The 17762-nt window shown below is 44.7% G+C and overlaps 1 protein-coding gene across 1 annotated transcript in view; it reads right to left on the minus strand.

Moving 5' to 3' along the window:
- Window positions 1-17762, minus strand: part of dab1a (DAB adaptor protein 1a) — a 61085-nt gene that overhangs the window by 11439 nt on the left and 31884 nt on the right. Inside the window, exons 4-6 of the mRNA XM_088004855.1 lie at window positions 12096-12227; window positions 7911-8030; window positions 7460-7498 (exon numbers count right to left, since the gene is read on the minus strand). Coding sequence (XP_087860981.1) covers window positions 7460-7498; window positions 7911-8030; window positions 12096-12227 — 291 coding nt within the window. The remainder of the gene's footprint in view (window positions 1-7459; window positions 7499-7910; window positions 8031-12095; window positions 12228-17762) is intronic.

Genomic DNA, 17762 nt, shown 5'->3' on the forward strand with positions numbered 1-17762 from the left:
CACACTTTTCAGATGTTGTTTGTAAAAAAAGTTACTGAAAACCGTGCTTCGTTTTCCTTTTCGCTTCACAATTTGCACTAATCTGCGTTGATCTATCACATAAAACGGATGATCCAGAGCTATAGGAACACAGACAAACAGAATGACTGACTCTACAGTTCTTCACGTGTGTGTAGGTGTGTGTGTCTGTGTCTGTGTGTGTGTGTGTGGCATAACCTTTGTTTAAACTCCAAAGCTAAAGCAACCCAAAGTGTAATTTACAGTCGTGATCCCATCATACCAAGTTATCAGTAATCCAGTGTTTGAGTGGAGCTGTCGCGTCTGTCCGCTGGAAATGTGATATGCTGACCTCCACATGCGGACTCTGAGGCTTGTGTTGATTCAACGCACTATTACAGGTCTGACCAGATCAAGAGCTCTGTAGATCGGGATGACTTTTTGGGTGTGTGTGTGTGTGTTTTATTGATTTGCCATGATTTAAGAAGGTGACAGAGTAAACACCAGAAGGGACCGCCGCAGACAGGAGGTCACGTCCGCACTAATGGGATCATTTTGTCTGAGGTGTGGTGTGCGCACATGCGCACACGTCACTTCATGGCACCGTCCAGCATCCGCCCGGCTGAGAGCGCTGCCGATTTATAACAGCAGTGAAAACCGTGGCAGGGCCGGCCATAGGCTCATTTGGGCTCTGAGCAGCATTTACGTTTGGGAGCCACCCTGCTTAACAGTTTTCAAAATGTGCTTTTTAGTTTGTATCTTGACAATAGGAAAATTGCATCAATCCGTTTAATCATTAAACAGCAGCTAGAATAAAGTGTTTCAAATCTTAAAAGGTTTTAGTTGTGGCAATTGTGCTACTTCACTGGCTTAAATTTCAATTTGTAATTAGGTTCGATTAGAAGCACATATGAAAAACTGTCATTTAACTGCCTGAGGACCAGCGGGTGGAGAAATCTTCCTGCAATCAGAAAGTTATGGGTTTGATTCCAGCTTCTTCCCGACATGTCAGTGTGTTTCTGGGCAATACACCCTACTCCAAATCGTAACATCTAAAAGTTGCCTCATATCTCGAATACAAACAAACAAAAAAACAAGTTATGTGAGAATTTAAAAGACTACGAGCCTGTGGTTGCTTCTGGTCAGACTGGACTAAGAGAAAAAAATACATCCTGCTGACTTTATTCAAGAGATATTTCCACTTTCCAACAGTTTTACATGCTGCCGTGCCAAAGCTCTGTCAGCGTGTACCCATCATGCTCTCTGAATGATGTTTCTGACTTCCGGAGCGTCGGGGAACGGGTTCCTGTTGGAAAACACGATATGCTCCTCGCCTAGTGGCATTAGAGAATGATGCGTCTCACGCTCAGAAGATTGAAGGGCATTACAGCGGGAGCGTGCCACCCTCCGACGCTGGATTTATCTTCAAATCAAATTAAAGTGTTTTCAGAGTGCTGCAAAGTCCAATTGGTTCCACGGCAACAGAAACGTGTTGGATTCGGTCCCGTCCAGACACCTACCGGCGCAAAGGCAATCCAAAAAGCAGCATGTGCCGTAAGCCGGTGAGGGGAGAACAAAAAAAAAAAAAAAGTACTATGGTGCCTGTAAGCTTCTTACCAAATGTGGAGATAATAAGCATCCAGAAAACTGTGAGACTGATGCTACCTAAATTTATGGTATTGGGAAATGTGACAGCCAGCAGAGAAAAAGGATAGCAGTTTAAGGGGGGGGGGAGAAAACAAAAAAAATAGACCTACTGCTGAGGGATGCAGACAAACATGGTGGGATCTGCATTGTAATGAGGGCGCATGTGAATGTGGAATACAATAAGCTCGACGGGAGGAGGTGTCGCACATAACCAGACATCCACTCCCACATATCCACAGGACGGCAGCCTGATTACCGTGAGTGTTTGGATTACAGAAGATGGAATCGGGCGGCAATAAAACGATCACCTTTATAGTCAGATAGAGAGCAGATGAGATATAAGGCAGCCTGACACAAGCGAAGGTCATCTTTCATTATCGGCACAGTAACAAGCATTTAGAGATATTACAGACGTGAACACATGATGGATTTTTTTTTCTTGACGTAGTAGCAAAATCCAGTTCTAATAAATAGAAATATGCAACTATTAATCTGAATACATTTGTGGAAGAAAATGCTTTTTAGAAACAACATTTTCAACAAATTCATTGGAACTCAGATACGCCAATCAATTGGTCAGACATTGTAAACAGTAAAAAAAAAAAAAAAAAGGAACAGATCTACAGACCTTTAATTAAACCCCAAATTCGCTATCAGCCACTACAAGACCAATCAGTGCAATAGTGGTACGGTTATTGGCACCTCTGGATCCCCGTCCCTTTCACCAATAGGACAATATTTAGTCTCTCTACATACCAGACTGTGAGACCCAAGGGTGGTTGATTTTGTATCAGAAAAACTATTTCTCTATGAATTTTGTTACACATTTATGATCATTTTCCTGCTAAAACTGCACTGGATTCTAACCAGGTTTCTATGGTCTTTGAAAGAGTAATAGACCCAAAAACATTACAAATCCCTCAAAACCCACAACAGTGAGTAAGAGCTTCTGTTCCACATATTCCTTTGTTTCATGTCAAACCAACCTGGAGTGTTTGCTGCTGAAAAGTTCAACCTTAAGCTGCTGTCACTCTGTTTCTTGTCTTGCCATGTAGTGGAGCTCACCGTGTTCTGATTGGGTGCATTTGCTTTACTATAGCAACAACTAAGTTTTTTTCCCCATGTGAAAAGGATAAATTGACATGAAATAGAAACACTCAAAGAGTTTAGTTAATAAAGAGCTAAATTACCGAGACATTAAGTGGTCAATTTGTTTAAGTTTTGATTTCAAGCATCCAGCATCCTGAGGCGAGATAATATATGTCACAGTGATGTGTCAGATCAAGCAGAGTTCTTGTTACATTTGAACTGTTACTGATGCATTAAAGGGAAGTAATATGTATTTTCCAGGCACATAATACCATTTTATAGCGCAAATGAGTAACTTTGTTTCCTTCAGTTGTGATAAAAATGCTCTGTCAAATACAGCTTAAAAGAAATTTGACCCTGTAATTTAACACCTTGAAATTGGACCTCTGTCTCCTTAAAAGCTCCTGCTCTTTCTGACACACTGCCTTCAATAAGTCATCACGACATGCTCCTCTATTAACCTTTTAACAACTGAGAAGTAGCTCCTGTAATGAGCTCAGCAGATGCTCAGTTCCACCAGGTGATTGCTAATTGCTACTGGCTAGTCTGAAGGAGCTGAGTGGGGGGATTGCTCTGTGAAGTGGAACCTTGGAAACTGAAGCTCTGAGGAGGAGCTGCGCCTCGAAGACTGAATAGTTGTCACGGGAGATTAAACATGCATGAAAGGATCAAAGCAACACTCCAGGCATGTTTTGGTAAAGGAATATCTTAAAATATCTCATAATATAAAATAGAGCTAAAAAAAAATGTATTTTACATAATACTGTCCCTTTAATAAATATACATCTCGTATGAGTCTTGCAGTTTTAATGTGGTTGAGTGACAGCTGGTGATCAAATGGTGTACGCTACTGTGCCAAATGCGTCAGAAGATGAAACCAGTGTTATTTTCATGTGGTGTAATGTTTTCCAATACCACTGAAGTGAAAGCAAACAAAAAGGAAGGGGGGTGAAGTTTTAAGTCAAATGTGACTGAATCACATGGCTCCAGTGGAATTCATCAAACTCCATTGCTTACGGTGGTGATGGCAGAACAGAAAAGACACATGCAGATCAAGATACTGGTTGGCATGTTGCAGTGTTTCAAGGCTGTAATGAACACACGGTCTCCCTAAGATGCTACTCTTTGCTACAGATCTCTAACGGTGAGCATTGGAAATGTTTTTCCAGCTCTCAATCTGCTTACTCGTGGCTAATTTAACACCAGGGTTCGATCAGAAAGTTACCGGTGGTTAAAATAAACCGGCCTGTGTGTTGATATAATAGGTCAGTTTCTTAGAAATTTCTCAAAAAAATGAATGTACTTTACAGTTTTTAAAAGCGCTGCCATTAAATGTCACCACATCTGTAAACCACACGTTCAAACACTTATATGCATTAACAGGATAAAGATCTGCTCCACCACTCCAAATACAAAATACATTATCAAAGTAATGCCATGCACAATAGGAGTCAAAAGATAACACAGACACAGCATGAGTTCAATGCAATCTGACACACGGCCATGCAGGTTTTCACAGGACTCACAACTGTCTAACCATCGCCAGGCATGCTTCGCCGAGCCGACTCGCATGCCACACACACACACACACACACACACACACACACACACACACACACACACACACACACACTGTCCCAGAAAACCATAGGAAGCAGGCACCGCGGAGCAACGAGGAGCAGGACACGAGCCACCACTGGTCACGGCACAAAGCAGTAACAGGACACCGCACAGGGCACTGGATCCCAGCAAACCTCTCAGGGCAAGCGATCAGATAATCCTGATCAGTGTGAGGGATGGCTGTTAATCTGAAGGAGAATCAAAGGTTAAAGCTGTAATCTAGGAGGTGTTTTCATTCCACTGGAGTGATGGTGAATCAGCTGAGAGGTTTGTCTGGGAATGGGGAGGCAGGCTGAGGTAGATGACCAGGAACGCGGGCGACAACACTCGGTCACTCACTGGGTGTCGCTTTGGGACGTCATAGACCCCTTCCTTCTGCTGACTGGTGGGCACCTACACAATTGACCAATGGATTCAGAGAACAGCCAAGAGAGCCCGTTACCTCCGGATCAGTAGGCAATCAGACATTACACGTCAACTGTTCCAAGCACGACGACACACAGGTAGCCAACACGAATCCCTGCGACTGGCCTCGCCGTGAATCACATCAGTCGCCGGTGACTGATGTGACTTGTGTGGCGCTGGGATGTGATCGGGATTAAAATCGGCGGAATGAAACCTCATCAACTAGGTTAATAAAGGCCTTATCCAGGCTGCCGATCACACCTTCAGACATGTAATAACTCACAATGTCACACATGGAGACATGTAATATCTCAGTGTCAGACTGACTGCTTTGTATGTGCGCGATCACAAAATGTGATAGTAGAACGCACGTAAGAATCAAGTCGCTTCTTTTGTTTGCGTTCTCCGTCGACTGCACAGAGTTTAGAGAAGCGCTCGCGCAGCTGTGGCACCTTGCGAAAGTGTTCACATCCTCTGAACTTTTCACATTTTTCAACCTCGGCCATTAGTGTATGTTGTTAGGATTTTAGATGACGAACCAACATAAATCAGGGTTGGGATACATGGTTGGCTTTTAAAGTTTTTTTGTTTTTTTGTTTTTTTTACACAGAAATTGTGCAACAAGTTATTCTATTCAGTTTCTTACCAATATTTTGTAGAGTTATCATATTATTTACATGATAACTCAAACTCAGTCAGATTTGAAGGAGCTCTGTCAGGTCATGCCACTGATTTTGGCCATTCAAAGACATAAATATGCTTTAATTTACTCTATTCTCATACTGACTAAGTTTAGGATTCCAGATTGAACTCCAATAAGTCTTTTGCATGCCCTTTATCTCAATTCTGACCACCTTTCCTTGTGTCTGTTAGAGGCAAGTATTTGCACAGCATAATACTGCCACCACCATGTTTTTACCACAGGGACATTACCAGCCACCTGTTTGTTGTGTCTCTTGCATGGGTGGTGTTAAACTTTAAATGGGAACTTCTTAACATTCAATTTCAACTAAATCTGTATATAGAGATTCCATTTCTTCACTAACTAGGTGACATTCGAAGGCAGCTGTTTGCACTCTAGAGTAAAGGCAGCTGAATTTAACTATCAAATGCAAATACATTTAGGTGTTTGTACTTGTAAAAGAATTAAAAAGCCATGTACCGCATTGTAGTGACATAACATCCCAAATAAACACGTTTGCCCTTCAGAGGATCTTAATACTTTTGAAGGACACTGTTGCTGTGTTCTAATTAGATTGAGTTGTGAATGAAAACCAACACTGCTAAGAAAGAAAAAAAAAACAACTAAAAAATCTGGACATAAATCTGGCACAGCTTCCTTCATCCCGTCGCCTCCTTTCAATGCCTTGTTTACGTCTTCCACATGCCTATTTCCGGAAGCGGCCATTTTTATTCATCCAGCAGCTCCTCTGTGGCTGCAGGCTGGCTCAGCCCGCTGGTTTCCTACGCCTGATGTATGCACAGGGATTTGCTAGCATGTGTGTTTGTTTTTGTACGATTGTGCATGTGCCAGGACACTCTTTCCCCCACTCCCGCCCCCGCCCGCCCCCCCAACCCTTTCAATCCATTTTATTTAAAGATCAAACGAGGGGCTGGTGATTAATCTTTCTTCCCCCTTCCACTTGCTTTCATCTGCTTGGAAAAGAGGGGAACGGAGGTGTGGTACACGGGGATGGTGGGTCTGCCTTCCACGGTGACGCCTGAAATAACCACAGCATCTCTCCTCTCTGCATCCCCCCGCCCCACCGCACTTCATCATCCCTCGGAGGTCTGCCCCCGTCTCCAAGGAGCAGGAGAAAACAACTCATCCCCCTAGACTTGCGGGCTTTAACAGGACCGGTCCTCCGAGAAACTTTTTGGCTGCTACATTTCCGCCCATATTTACAGCCTTTCACTTCCCAACTGCACATTTTGTGCTTTAAAAACAGGAGCAATTAATTTTATGAAGCGGCCACGATACTTTTATCCCATTAAAGAGCAATGCAGCCTATAAAGATCGTCCGGTAAATGGAGGAGATTAAATCTGTGGAACTTTACACGCTTTCAGCGGCTCGTCAGCAGTTTACTTACAGCTTAGAAGCTAAAGCAAGACACAAGCGGAAGACGTGAGCTTGCGAGTACCTGATAAATGCTTTCTTCTGATTGGTCACGGATGGGTTCGTGTCCGGCCTCAAACACAATGTACTACAACGTCAGCAGCAGCGGAGGGGGTGGGGGGGAAGGAGACGGAGGGGAGAAATAAAAAAAAAGAAGAAGAAAAACAGAAGAAGAAGAAGCAGAAGAAGGAAAAATTGGGTGATTTTGAGAAATTGAGAGAAAAAAGTGGGGGAAACTGCATAGGTGATTAGTAAAGAGCATCGTCATTAAAAAGCAGTTGAAGAACAGATCTCAGACATACATGGAGACTTTAAGCAGCAAGAAAGGAAAAAAAAAAAAAAACAGAAAACTCATTAACACACACTTCAGCTCCACATACACTCATTTTCTTGGCTGCACCAACGCGCACACACACAATAATCTCTCCAATATATGATTCTGGAAACCTTCCACCTTTTATTTACCCGGCTACTCCCACACTGTCCCCCAAACCGGAGCTGTCTCCCCACAGTGCACACAGAGAGGAGCAAGCTAGAAAGTGCAGCAGGTGACAGTGAGGCGATGTGATTGGTCAGGGAGTTACCTGGTAGACCGGGTCTTCCAGGTCCTCCTCCAGTATCGTCTGAAGCGGGCGCACCGGCGGGAGCGAGGGAAAGAGAGAGAGAGAGAAATAAAACAGAAGAGAAGAGGAGCAAAGGACAGAAGAGAGGTGGAGAGTTAAGCCAGTGGAGTGGAAGCGGTAGGCGGAAAGCACAGAGAGACTTCCCAGCATTCAGATAATCATTGGGCAATCATCAAAGAGAAAATTACAGCGAGATAAAAAGAAATTAAGCAGGAGATGTGAAGAGGAGGAGGAATAAGCACAATGTGCAGATGGTGCCATTAATGGAGCCGAAAAGTGTCTACCCGGCGTTCTTTTTATCTATATTCAGAGCTCACCTGTCAAAAGGTTCTCGTTTTAAGGCAGGGAACGCTTGACATTACACAAGACAAAGAAAATGTAATAAAATAAAATAAAAATGCTTCACAAGTACCTGGTAGACGGCCTGCTCACACTGCTTGTCTTTCTGGGCCTTCTTCTCCAGCTCCTCTCTCTGCTTTATGTCATAAATGAGCTGGAACAAGTCCCGCAGGTCCAGGATCACAGGCTCGGCCTGGAACGGCGAGAGAACGTGTTAACCAGCAACGCTCGTCTAAAACTCACATTCTGACAGCCTGTTCTAATAATGATTGACTAACCTGAGGTGACTGAAACCTGATTGTCCTTCACCTGAGGGCTGATTACATTCTGTTCGCTCACAGTCCAATGACATTCGCGTTTTGCTGCGTTATAAAATGCCAAATTCAATGTGTTTTATAGGGATTTTATAGGGATCAACAAATAAAGTGCGCACTTGTGAATTGCACACAGCCCGGGTGTGTGTATTTAGTCTCCGCGTGAATCCAGATGTTTTGTAGAAAACATCTGGAGCACAAACAGCTCATGGAAATTTAGAAATAAGCCAATTAACCGTCCATTTTGGAAAATTCTACCTTGTGCTGCCTATGAAAAATCTTCCCTTGAAACCTCTTAGTTTGTGTTTCTTCTGACTAGAGAGGATTACCAGCCTTAAAAAAAAAAAAAATCAAGCAATCTAATTTCCAAACAGAACAGGAACAAAATGAATCATTTCCATCTGAAAACAAACACAGCACGTTGCTCGAGTCGACCGAATGCATTAGCATCAGGGAAAAACAAACAATGCAATCAGCGCGTTTAAAATCTTTCATTACAGGTAACGCAGCTCTTGAACTGATTGCTTTCAGAGCTGCGGTGACACAGCTTTGAAAATGGGACTTCCCGAATTGGAAACCGCGTTAAAGCCCCCCCCCCCACAGCACACGAAGACAGGACATTTATCTCCACAATAACTACAAGCTGCGTTCCTCCTCTCAATCAGCTCCGGACAGTTACATGAGCAGGACGCCAGCCTCTCGGTCTTACCTTGCGCAACCTCTGGAAAGCAACGCTGACAAACCCGAGCGTGCGACCATCGCGGCGGCACGACCACAAGGAGTCTAATCGTGCAGCCGTGTTTGAGACCTAATCAATTATTGACTGAAGATTTGCAGAGTGCACTCAGAGTTCATAGACTGAACAGTGCTTTGCATAAAGCGTTTCTCCTTTAATGTTGCCTCTCTGCGAGATATTCTCAGCCATCCCACTTCTGGTGACAGACGGACACGCTGCGGTAATCTTTCTACCCCCCCAACTGAGCCAACAGTGAGAGATACTGTCACTCTTTCAAATTCAAATCCGCTTTACATTTCACAATGCACGCCACGTCAGTAGCAGAAGAATAAAAACGCAGACCTGCCAACCCTGATGAAGTACCAGCTTATAGGCAGACAGCATTTTAGATTCATGAGCAGATGAGACGGACGCAGTGCTTTCTGGACGGGAGGAGGAAGTTTTGATGGCGTTTGCGTTTATTTATTTTGGTATGAAGTCGTAATTCACGCTGCCTGTCCCCAAAACATAAATAAAAACCCGAGAAATTACTAAATGGATCCATTTTGGGAGTTTATGACAAACATTCAAATCTTATCAGCGCTCACTCTTTTTTAAGAAGTATTTCGATTCTACGTAAAAGTCAGAGCCTGGCAGAAAGTAAAGTAACAACGGAGCAGAAGAGAAACGGCGATAATGACAGAAAACTACAACAAAGAACGCTGGAAAAACGAGAAGCAAAGTTTGGAGGGTTATAAAAAAATTTGAGCTCGTAATTCACGCTAATGTGAGGATAAAATGTTTGCATCTCAGAATTTGCTTGTGTGGACATGACAGTCAGATATTTCTATTTCATTTGCCACACACCCAGATCTGATTACTGCCACAACCCACAGAATCGTTTTTGATGATTGCATGTGACAAAATGTAATATTTATTGCGTGTTTCATAATTGGTTACTGTATTATTTTTTATGGTGTAAAGCACTTTGAAAAAAGTAAACGCATCACAATCTGAAATACAAGAACAGGTAAAAAAAAAAAAAAAAAAAAAAAACAAAGTCAGTGACATCAATCAGTCTTGGAAGGGTTAGAAAGCTTTTTTTTTTCCAAGGCTTTGGGACTCTGGTAAACCACAGCTAACATTATGTCCGAAAAAAGACGACTTAATAAGCACCGCAGGTCTCACTTGCTTCAGCTACGGTCATGATTGATGACTCAACAATAAGAAAGAGACAGGAGCAAAATGGCATCCTTGGGAGAGTTTCGAGATAGAAAACACAAGGGTCCGCCTCACCTTTGCTCAAAAAACATCCAAAGGAATCTAGGGGAAAAATATATTCTGTAGACTGCAAAGCAAAAAGTGGAACTTGTTGGTGGTCCTCATCAAAGCATTTCAGAAAAAAATATATTATACCTTCTGAAATTTGTAAATGTGACAAAAGAAAGAGCAAAAACAGAAGAAATATTCACAGCACTGTCCTTGTTTTTTTTTTTTTTGTATTTTCTATGGTGGGAGTCTTTTTCTCACGCATTTAAACGATGACGAGAATTTGACGTGCAGCTCTCCCACAACCCTGACAAGCTGATTTTTTAATTCATAATATTAACTCTGGTAAGTTTTGCATAAAGTTACAACAAAGACTGAACTCTGCTGCAATCCTTTCTGACACAATTAAGGCTCCTCCATCTGCACAAAGAGCTGACCAAATAAGACGCGTCTATCTTGTTCTGGGACTTTGAGCAGTAAGCCAATTACTTTTGAATGTAACCCTAAATTGGCCTTTTCTGAACAACTTTAAGTCTTAGACTTCATGACGACAGAGACACTCTGTTAATTCACATCAAAGTGGTTACTTTCCAATTACAGCCACAGCAATAAGCTCTGCGCCTTTCATCCCTCTCATTGTTTCCACCACGGCTAACAGCCTGAGCGCCGGCGACGGCGGGTTCAAGTCCGAGAGAGAGAGAGAAAGAGAGAGTAAAATATAATTATGACCTTTCCTCAGGCACACACCAGGTAAATGGCAGCTTAGCTGAGCGAGGAAAACACAGCTCTGTGATACACTGTTAGGCAGGGCAACGTTGGAAAAGCAACCGCTTTTCAATCACAGCGTGCGCTGGCGAATACGGACGGAAGGCGTGTGTGTGCGTGTGTGTGTGGGAATCAGTCTAAGTCAGAGAGCCATGGTTCATGGCCCTGGGAGGATGGATATGCCATTAGAGCTGGTGACACACACTCAAACCCTCATTGACTCACTATGGGAAATCAATATGGCTACAGAGCAAGGCAGCTGGATCCAGATAAAACAAGCCAGGCACACAGACACAACAGCAGCAACAACAATCATATCAGAGCCAGGAGAGGCACTCGATATCATGTAGAGTGTGCCGCCGGTGCTGCTGCAGGCCTGACCTGGACCTTCTGCCTCGCGCCGCACGGTAAACGGTGCGTCTGATGCGCAACGCACACCTGCATGAGCGAAATGTCAAGAGGTTTGCACCAGCGAGAAATGATCTGAATGAATCACTTTAACCTGCACACATGTACGACGTAGCAAGTCCTTACAGTAACAGTGTGAATATCATGCACATTCATCGTCTGCAATATTAATCTTGGACCTTCAAAAGTGTTTGTCTCCAGAAGACATTTGGCCGAGCTTGAGGATGTGCTGGCGTGCTTCAGGTTATGATGCTCGAACATCCAGGAGTGACGATCTGGTTCAGATGGTTGGGTTTTACCAGCATATCTAATGCGTGGGATATTCCCACCAGGGAAAACTGGTGGGAATACTACCATTTTTGAGAAGAGTAGTCAAATATCAAGTCGTTTTTATGCCAAAAGCTTGTTGGTAAAAAAAAAAGATAAAGAAGTTGACGTGTTGTTTCTCTGCAACCTCCGAAGGGATATGCAGATATAAATGAGGGAATGTGTAAATACTTGAATTTACACATTCCCATAAACTCCATTCATAAACTCCTTCTAATGTGTAAATTAGAGAAAATCTAACAAATTCAAACTTCCACATCAAATTCCTGCTTTTGACATCCATTGTTGTTGCTTTATTATACGACCATTTTTACAATGTCTCCTTTTCCTGTTTGAAAACAATTAGTGCAAACGTATTGTTAAAGGCCTAAAGTGAGTCAAAAAAATCTCACCTCCCAGGATGACTGTGTGCAAACTCTTCACCAACATTACAAATTGACGCGCAAAGTCAAACACTGACCGACTGTGCAGTTTTGATGGCCACAAATCGGTGATTTCCCTCCTTCCCGCAGACATAACCGAAGGCTCTGTGGTCCGTGATGTCCTTGGCGATGTAGGAGATTTCATGGACTGCATGGTGGTGTTGGAGGATCTGTGAAAGAAAACAATGAAGTATGACTTTTTGCTGTGCAGACAAAAAGTCAAATAGTTTTGTGTCTTCGTGCTCCACAAAAGCATGATGTCAGCAGAATACATAAAGTTGTAACAAATTTCACTGCAATTGCAGCTACGAGTCTCTTGGGGTGTATCTTCACCCGGTTTGGATATCTAGAAATGACAATCTTTGTCTGTTCTTTGAAAGAAAAAAAATATATAGCTTGAGCTCCTTCTTATCAAACAAGGAGAATCTGTGAACATTACTTCTCAAAGTCTTTCTACACATTTTTATTTGGATTTAGATTTAGACTTTGACTGAGCCGTTCCAGCACATGAATACGCTTTAAACTAAATTATTTGTTTGGCAAGTTGCCCTTTTGGAAATGTGAACCTTCTAGGTTTTCTTTCAGTATTACTGGAAATTTTTATATACACACACACATTCCCCTCAACTCTGACTTATTATGTCTATATGCAGCAAATTATCAAACCAGGTCTGTAGAAAAAAATCATAACAGAAAATAACAGATTTATATATATATATATATATATTTTTTTTTTTTTTAAAGATTGAAAACACAGTTTTAACTCCTCATAATAATTATTCCACACTAGTCCTGGACAATAACTCAGTAATATATCACAATGGACATGTAATCAATATCAATAGATAGGCCCAGTAGAATATTCAATAAGGTTTTAGGTGCTCAACCTCTCACGGTGGCATCAACTAACTCATTCTTTGGTTGCCTAGCAACAACCTGTTGAGTAATTGGCCCAGCAGCAGTTTCAGGTTTCGCCACTTTGCCTGATGACTGTATAAAAAAAGTCAGGCCGCCAATCTGGCAGGATTTCAACAATTTTTTCAACTATTTAAAACAAAAAACGAATCAATAATCATCGATAGACTGATATGAAATGTGGAAATGCAGTGACACTTTATTTGACGGAGTGTGCATAAGACTGACATTACACCATTATAAACATGACATAACACCTGTTATGAACATGAAGGAGTCTTTATGAATGTCTATGACTGTTGTCATGAAGTGTCATTCGGTAAATAATTACATTTTAATTGCAAAGTTGCCCTAAAAGTTGCTTTAAAAGTCCATTAAAAGTGCCAACTTTGCATGATTTAACACTTTAATGCAAAGTTAGAACTTCTAATAGGCTTTTAATGCAACTTTTAGAGCAACTTTCCATTAAAAGTGTCATTATTTGCTGAATGTGTCAAGATCCGTGTTTTTGTGTGTTTATATTTGAGTTTTCTGTGTTCAGTCCCGTTTCCCTGTGAGTCTCTGTCCTGTCCTCCCCGTTGATTGCTCCCCAGGTGTGTCTCATTCCCTTAATTACCCCGTGTGTATTTTTACCCACCTGTTGTCTGTGTTCCTCGTCGGGTCCTTGTCTAAGTTTGTCGTAGTCAGTATCTATGGCTGTCTAGTGTTTGCCGTCTACACTCTCCAGTCGTACTGCTAAGTCCTGGGTTGTGTTCGCTCGCACGAAGTCCGGTTTATTCAGTTGCTACCGGTATTTGGCTGTGTGCCTGTCTCTCTGCCGTGCTGCCTGTTTTTGGACTGTGAGCTTTATTATTAAAATCTTCATCATCATCACTTTACCTGGGTCTCAGCGTTCATCTTCACCGTCACCATACCGCTTCATGACAGAAGGACCCGACCACAGAACCGGTGAGGAACGCTTCCATCATGGACCCAGTAAGCTGGAACGCCCTCACGGAACCGGATTACCTCCACCTCATGCATCAGTTCAAGAACCAACCGGCCATATTGGAAATAGTTTTTGAACTTTACGATTCATTCATTCAAGAGAAACATACCTCATTTATTCCGTCTCCAGCCACCTCCGTCTGCCCGTCTCCAGCCACCTCCGTCTGCCCGTCTCCAGCCAGCTCCGTCTGCCCGTCTCCAGCCAGCTCCGTCTGCCCGTCTCCAGTCGCCACAGTCCCCGTGGTGCTGGGGTTTCAGGCAGCCAGGCTGGCGCCTGGGCGACAAGCGGCAAGGTTGGTGGCATGGCCTGCTCCAGAGCCCCCCGAGCTTCCCGAGCTCCCCGAGTCTGCTGCCGGAGCGCAGCCGCCCGAGCTCCCCGAGTCTGCTGCCGGAGCGCAGCCGCCCGAGCTCCCCGAGTCTGCTGCCGGAGCGCAGCCGCCCGAGCTCCCCGAGTCTGCTGCCGGAGCGCAGCCGCCCGAGCTCCCCGAGTCTGCTGCCGGAGCGCAGCTCCCCGAGTCTGCTGCCGGAGCGCAGCCGCCCGAGCTCCCCGAGTCTGCTGCCGGAGCGCAGCCTTCCCCCGAGCCAGAGCTCCCCGAGCCTGCTGCCGGAGCGCAGCCTTCCCCCGAGCCAGAGCTCCCCGAGTTTCCTGAGTCTGCTCCGCCCGAGTTTCCTGAGTCTGCTCCGCCCGAGTTTCCTGAGTCTGCTCCGCCCGAGTTTCCTGAGTCTGCTCCGCCCGAGTTTCCTGAGTCTGCTCCGCCCGAGTTTCCTGAGTCTGCTCCGCCCGAGTTTCCTGAGTCTGCTCCGCCCGAGTTTCCTGAGTCTGCTCCGCCCGAGTTTCCTGAGTCTGCTCCGCCCGAGTTTCCAGCCGGCCTTCCTGCCGGCCCGGCGGATCCGCCCGAGTTTCCAGCCGGCCTTCCTGCCGGCCCGGCGGATCCGCCTCCACGTCTCGGCCTTCTGCGCCGGAGACGCCGCCCGCCGGATCCGCCTCCACGTCTCTGCTTTCTGCGCCGGCGGAAGAGACCGCCGGACCCGCCTCCACGTCTCTGGTTCCTGCGCCGGCGACGCCCGCCGGACCCGCCTCCGGGATTCCGGTTTCTGCGCCGGCGACGCCCGCCGGATTCGCTCCTCCGCCCACCTGTTGGGTTGTTTTTTGTGTTGGACAGTTTCTGGACTCTGGCCCCTTCCGTCGCCCCTCCGCCCACCCCGTTGGGTTGTTTTTTGTTGGACTGTTTTTTCTATGGACTCTTGCCCTCCTTCCGTCGCCCCTCCACCCACCCTGTTGGGTTGTTTTGTGTTTTTGGACTTTTCTGTTTTTGTGGGCGTCTGGTATCCGCCCTTGAGGGGGGGGTACTGTCAAGATCCGTGTTTTTGTGTGTTTATATTTGAGTTTTCTGTGTTCAGTCCCGTTTCCCTGTGAGTCTCTGTCCTGTCCTCCCCGTTGATTGCTCCCCAGGTGTGTCTCATTCCCTTAATTACCCCGTGTGTATTTTTACCCACCTGTTGTCTGTGTTCCTCGTCGGGTCCTTGTCTAAGTTTGTCGTAGTCAGTATCTATGGCTGTCTAGTGTTTGCCGTCTACACTCTCCAGTCGTACTGCTAAGTCCTGGGTTGTGTTCGCTCGCACGAAGTCCGGTTTATTCAGTTGCTACCGGTATTTGGCTGTGTGCCTGTCTCTCTGCCGTGCTGCCTGTTTTTGGACTGTGAGCTTTATTATTAAAATCTTCATCATCATCACTTTACCTGGGTCTCAGCGTTCATCTTCACCGTCACCATACCGCTTCATGACAGAATGAGACTTCATTACATCAGTCATAGACATTCATAAAGACTCCTTCATGTTCATGATAGGTGTTGCGTCATGTTTATGACAGTGTCAAGTCAGTCTTATGTACACCCCGTCAAATAAAGTGTTACCGGAAATGCTCACCGTGTACGAATACTTTTACAAGGAACTCCATGTTCACACCTGAGAAACTGCTAAAAAACACACAAACCTTAGCAAGCCCCCCTGAGAGTACACTCTGAACACCGACACTCGGTTAGAGACCTTGTATCCTTCACTGAATTATTTGCAGCTCTTCTGCCCTCTGCGGTTTAGTTTGGGTTGGATCTGCCAAGCTGGCATCGCCTGTGGCAGATGGCACTGTTTGTCCTGAGGACAGGGGGGGGGGGGGGGTGGGAGTCAGTGACAATCACAGCTCGGCAAGCTGTCGGACTTGATCACTTCATCTGCGCCCTCGCACCCAACACACACACTCACACACATGCGTGCACAGAATTCACAGCTTAATATGCAAAGGCCCTCTGTTAAGTCGCACTAAATGTCTGCTTTGTTATTGTTGTCTGCGCCAGCTGCCCGCTGCGAGGAGAGGCGCGCAGTCAACATAATGATCCTGCGGCCCTTCAGTTCATCAGAGGGGCCGGGGCTCTGTACAATCACACGACAAACACACGCATCTGCTCCCTCTGCAGTCAACCCAGAGGTGAGACGTGGCAGGGAGGAGTGACAGCAGTTTAACACGGGGGGCCGCAAACAATCACACACACACACTGTAAACCCCAGCAGAGGCAGATAATCGCTGCGTGAGTCATGTCTTCTAAATTTAATAATTGGAGTAATGATTATTATTATCACCTTTGATTGACCTGAAAATGACAGCTAAGGCAGTGTGAGAAGATGCACGCAAACACACACACGCAAACACACACACGCACGCACACACAGCTCATTTACGGAGGTTATTGAATTATCTCTGGGTGGGCGGCGAGGTGACAAAGAGACTCTGATTCAAAGAGAGCGCACAATGAAATGACTGGATAAAGTCAAACGCTCCTCTTCATCTTGGCAGCAAGTAAAGCTTAAACAGCAGAAGCGCTTCGTATGCGCAGTCAGCAGGTCGCTGGGACTTTGACGTCTTTTGAGCTGGTTTCTCAGCACGAAGGTCGCGTTATTAAAACATCGGCCCTGCGACATTCTCGGGGAGGCTGGAAGTTGTTGGTTTTATGAGGCAAATCTGTTCCATTGTCATTAAACAGATGTTGAGTTTGACCTTACATCTCAAAAAAAGAGGAATACAGTCTAGGGTGGAGACCAGTGCAAGATGCATAACACACTAATTAAGAAAAACTAACCCAAATGGCACATTTAGCACATTGAACTCCACTGTTACTGTTCCCAAAGATAATTTCAACAAAGAAAAAACAAAAACAAAAACCTCTCAAATAATTGTTACGAGCACCTTGAAAAGTTTCTGGCTGTTCCGTATTAAACACCGGGTCAGAAAGGCATCAGCAACCAGCCTCAAATGTTTTGACGTGAAGATGCTGACTTGATTCCCATCATACTACACTCCCAGCATCCCTGTACATAAACTGTTGCGAAAAAACGAAAGCTTGCAAAGCCGGCGCTTATGGCTGTCCAAACAGAAGCTGAAAATTAAAGAAATTTGTGTGGACCGATTTAGATCGTGCATGCGTAGGTTTCTGACAATTTTTGTGCTTCAATCATAATAACCTAGAGAAAAAAAAAAAAACAGCAGGAAAATGATAGAAATAAAAATAAACCAGACAATTTCATGGAGCTCCTCTGCCGCCCGCAAAAATATTCTAATTTTTATAAATTGGTGAAAACTGGTTGCATCCTGCCACATTTTATCCACCAACAGGTTCTGCTGCTAACATACTTTGCACTGGGTGGCTGCTCGCTTCCAGAATGCTGAAGCGGTAAGTCATGTACGCATCCTGTATGTGCTTTTCATTGCAAATGTCCTGCTGGAACAATTAAATCTCCTACTCAGCTCCTAC

This window comes from Poecilia mexicana, unplaced genomic scaffold (assembly GCF_051168715.1).
Source record: "Poecilia mexicana isolate PSO_F unplaced genomic scaffold, ASM5116871v1 scaffold_4, whole genome shotgun sequence".
NCBI classification, from domain to species: Eukaryota; Metazoa; Chordata; class Actinopteri; order Cyprinodontiformes; family Poeciliidae; genus Poecilia; species Poecilia mexicana.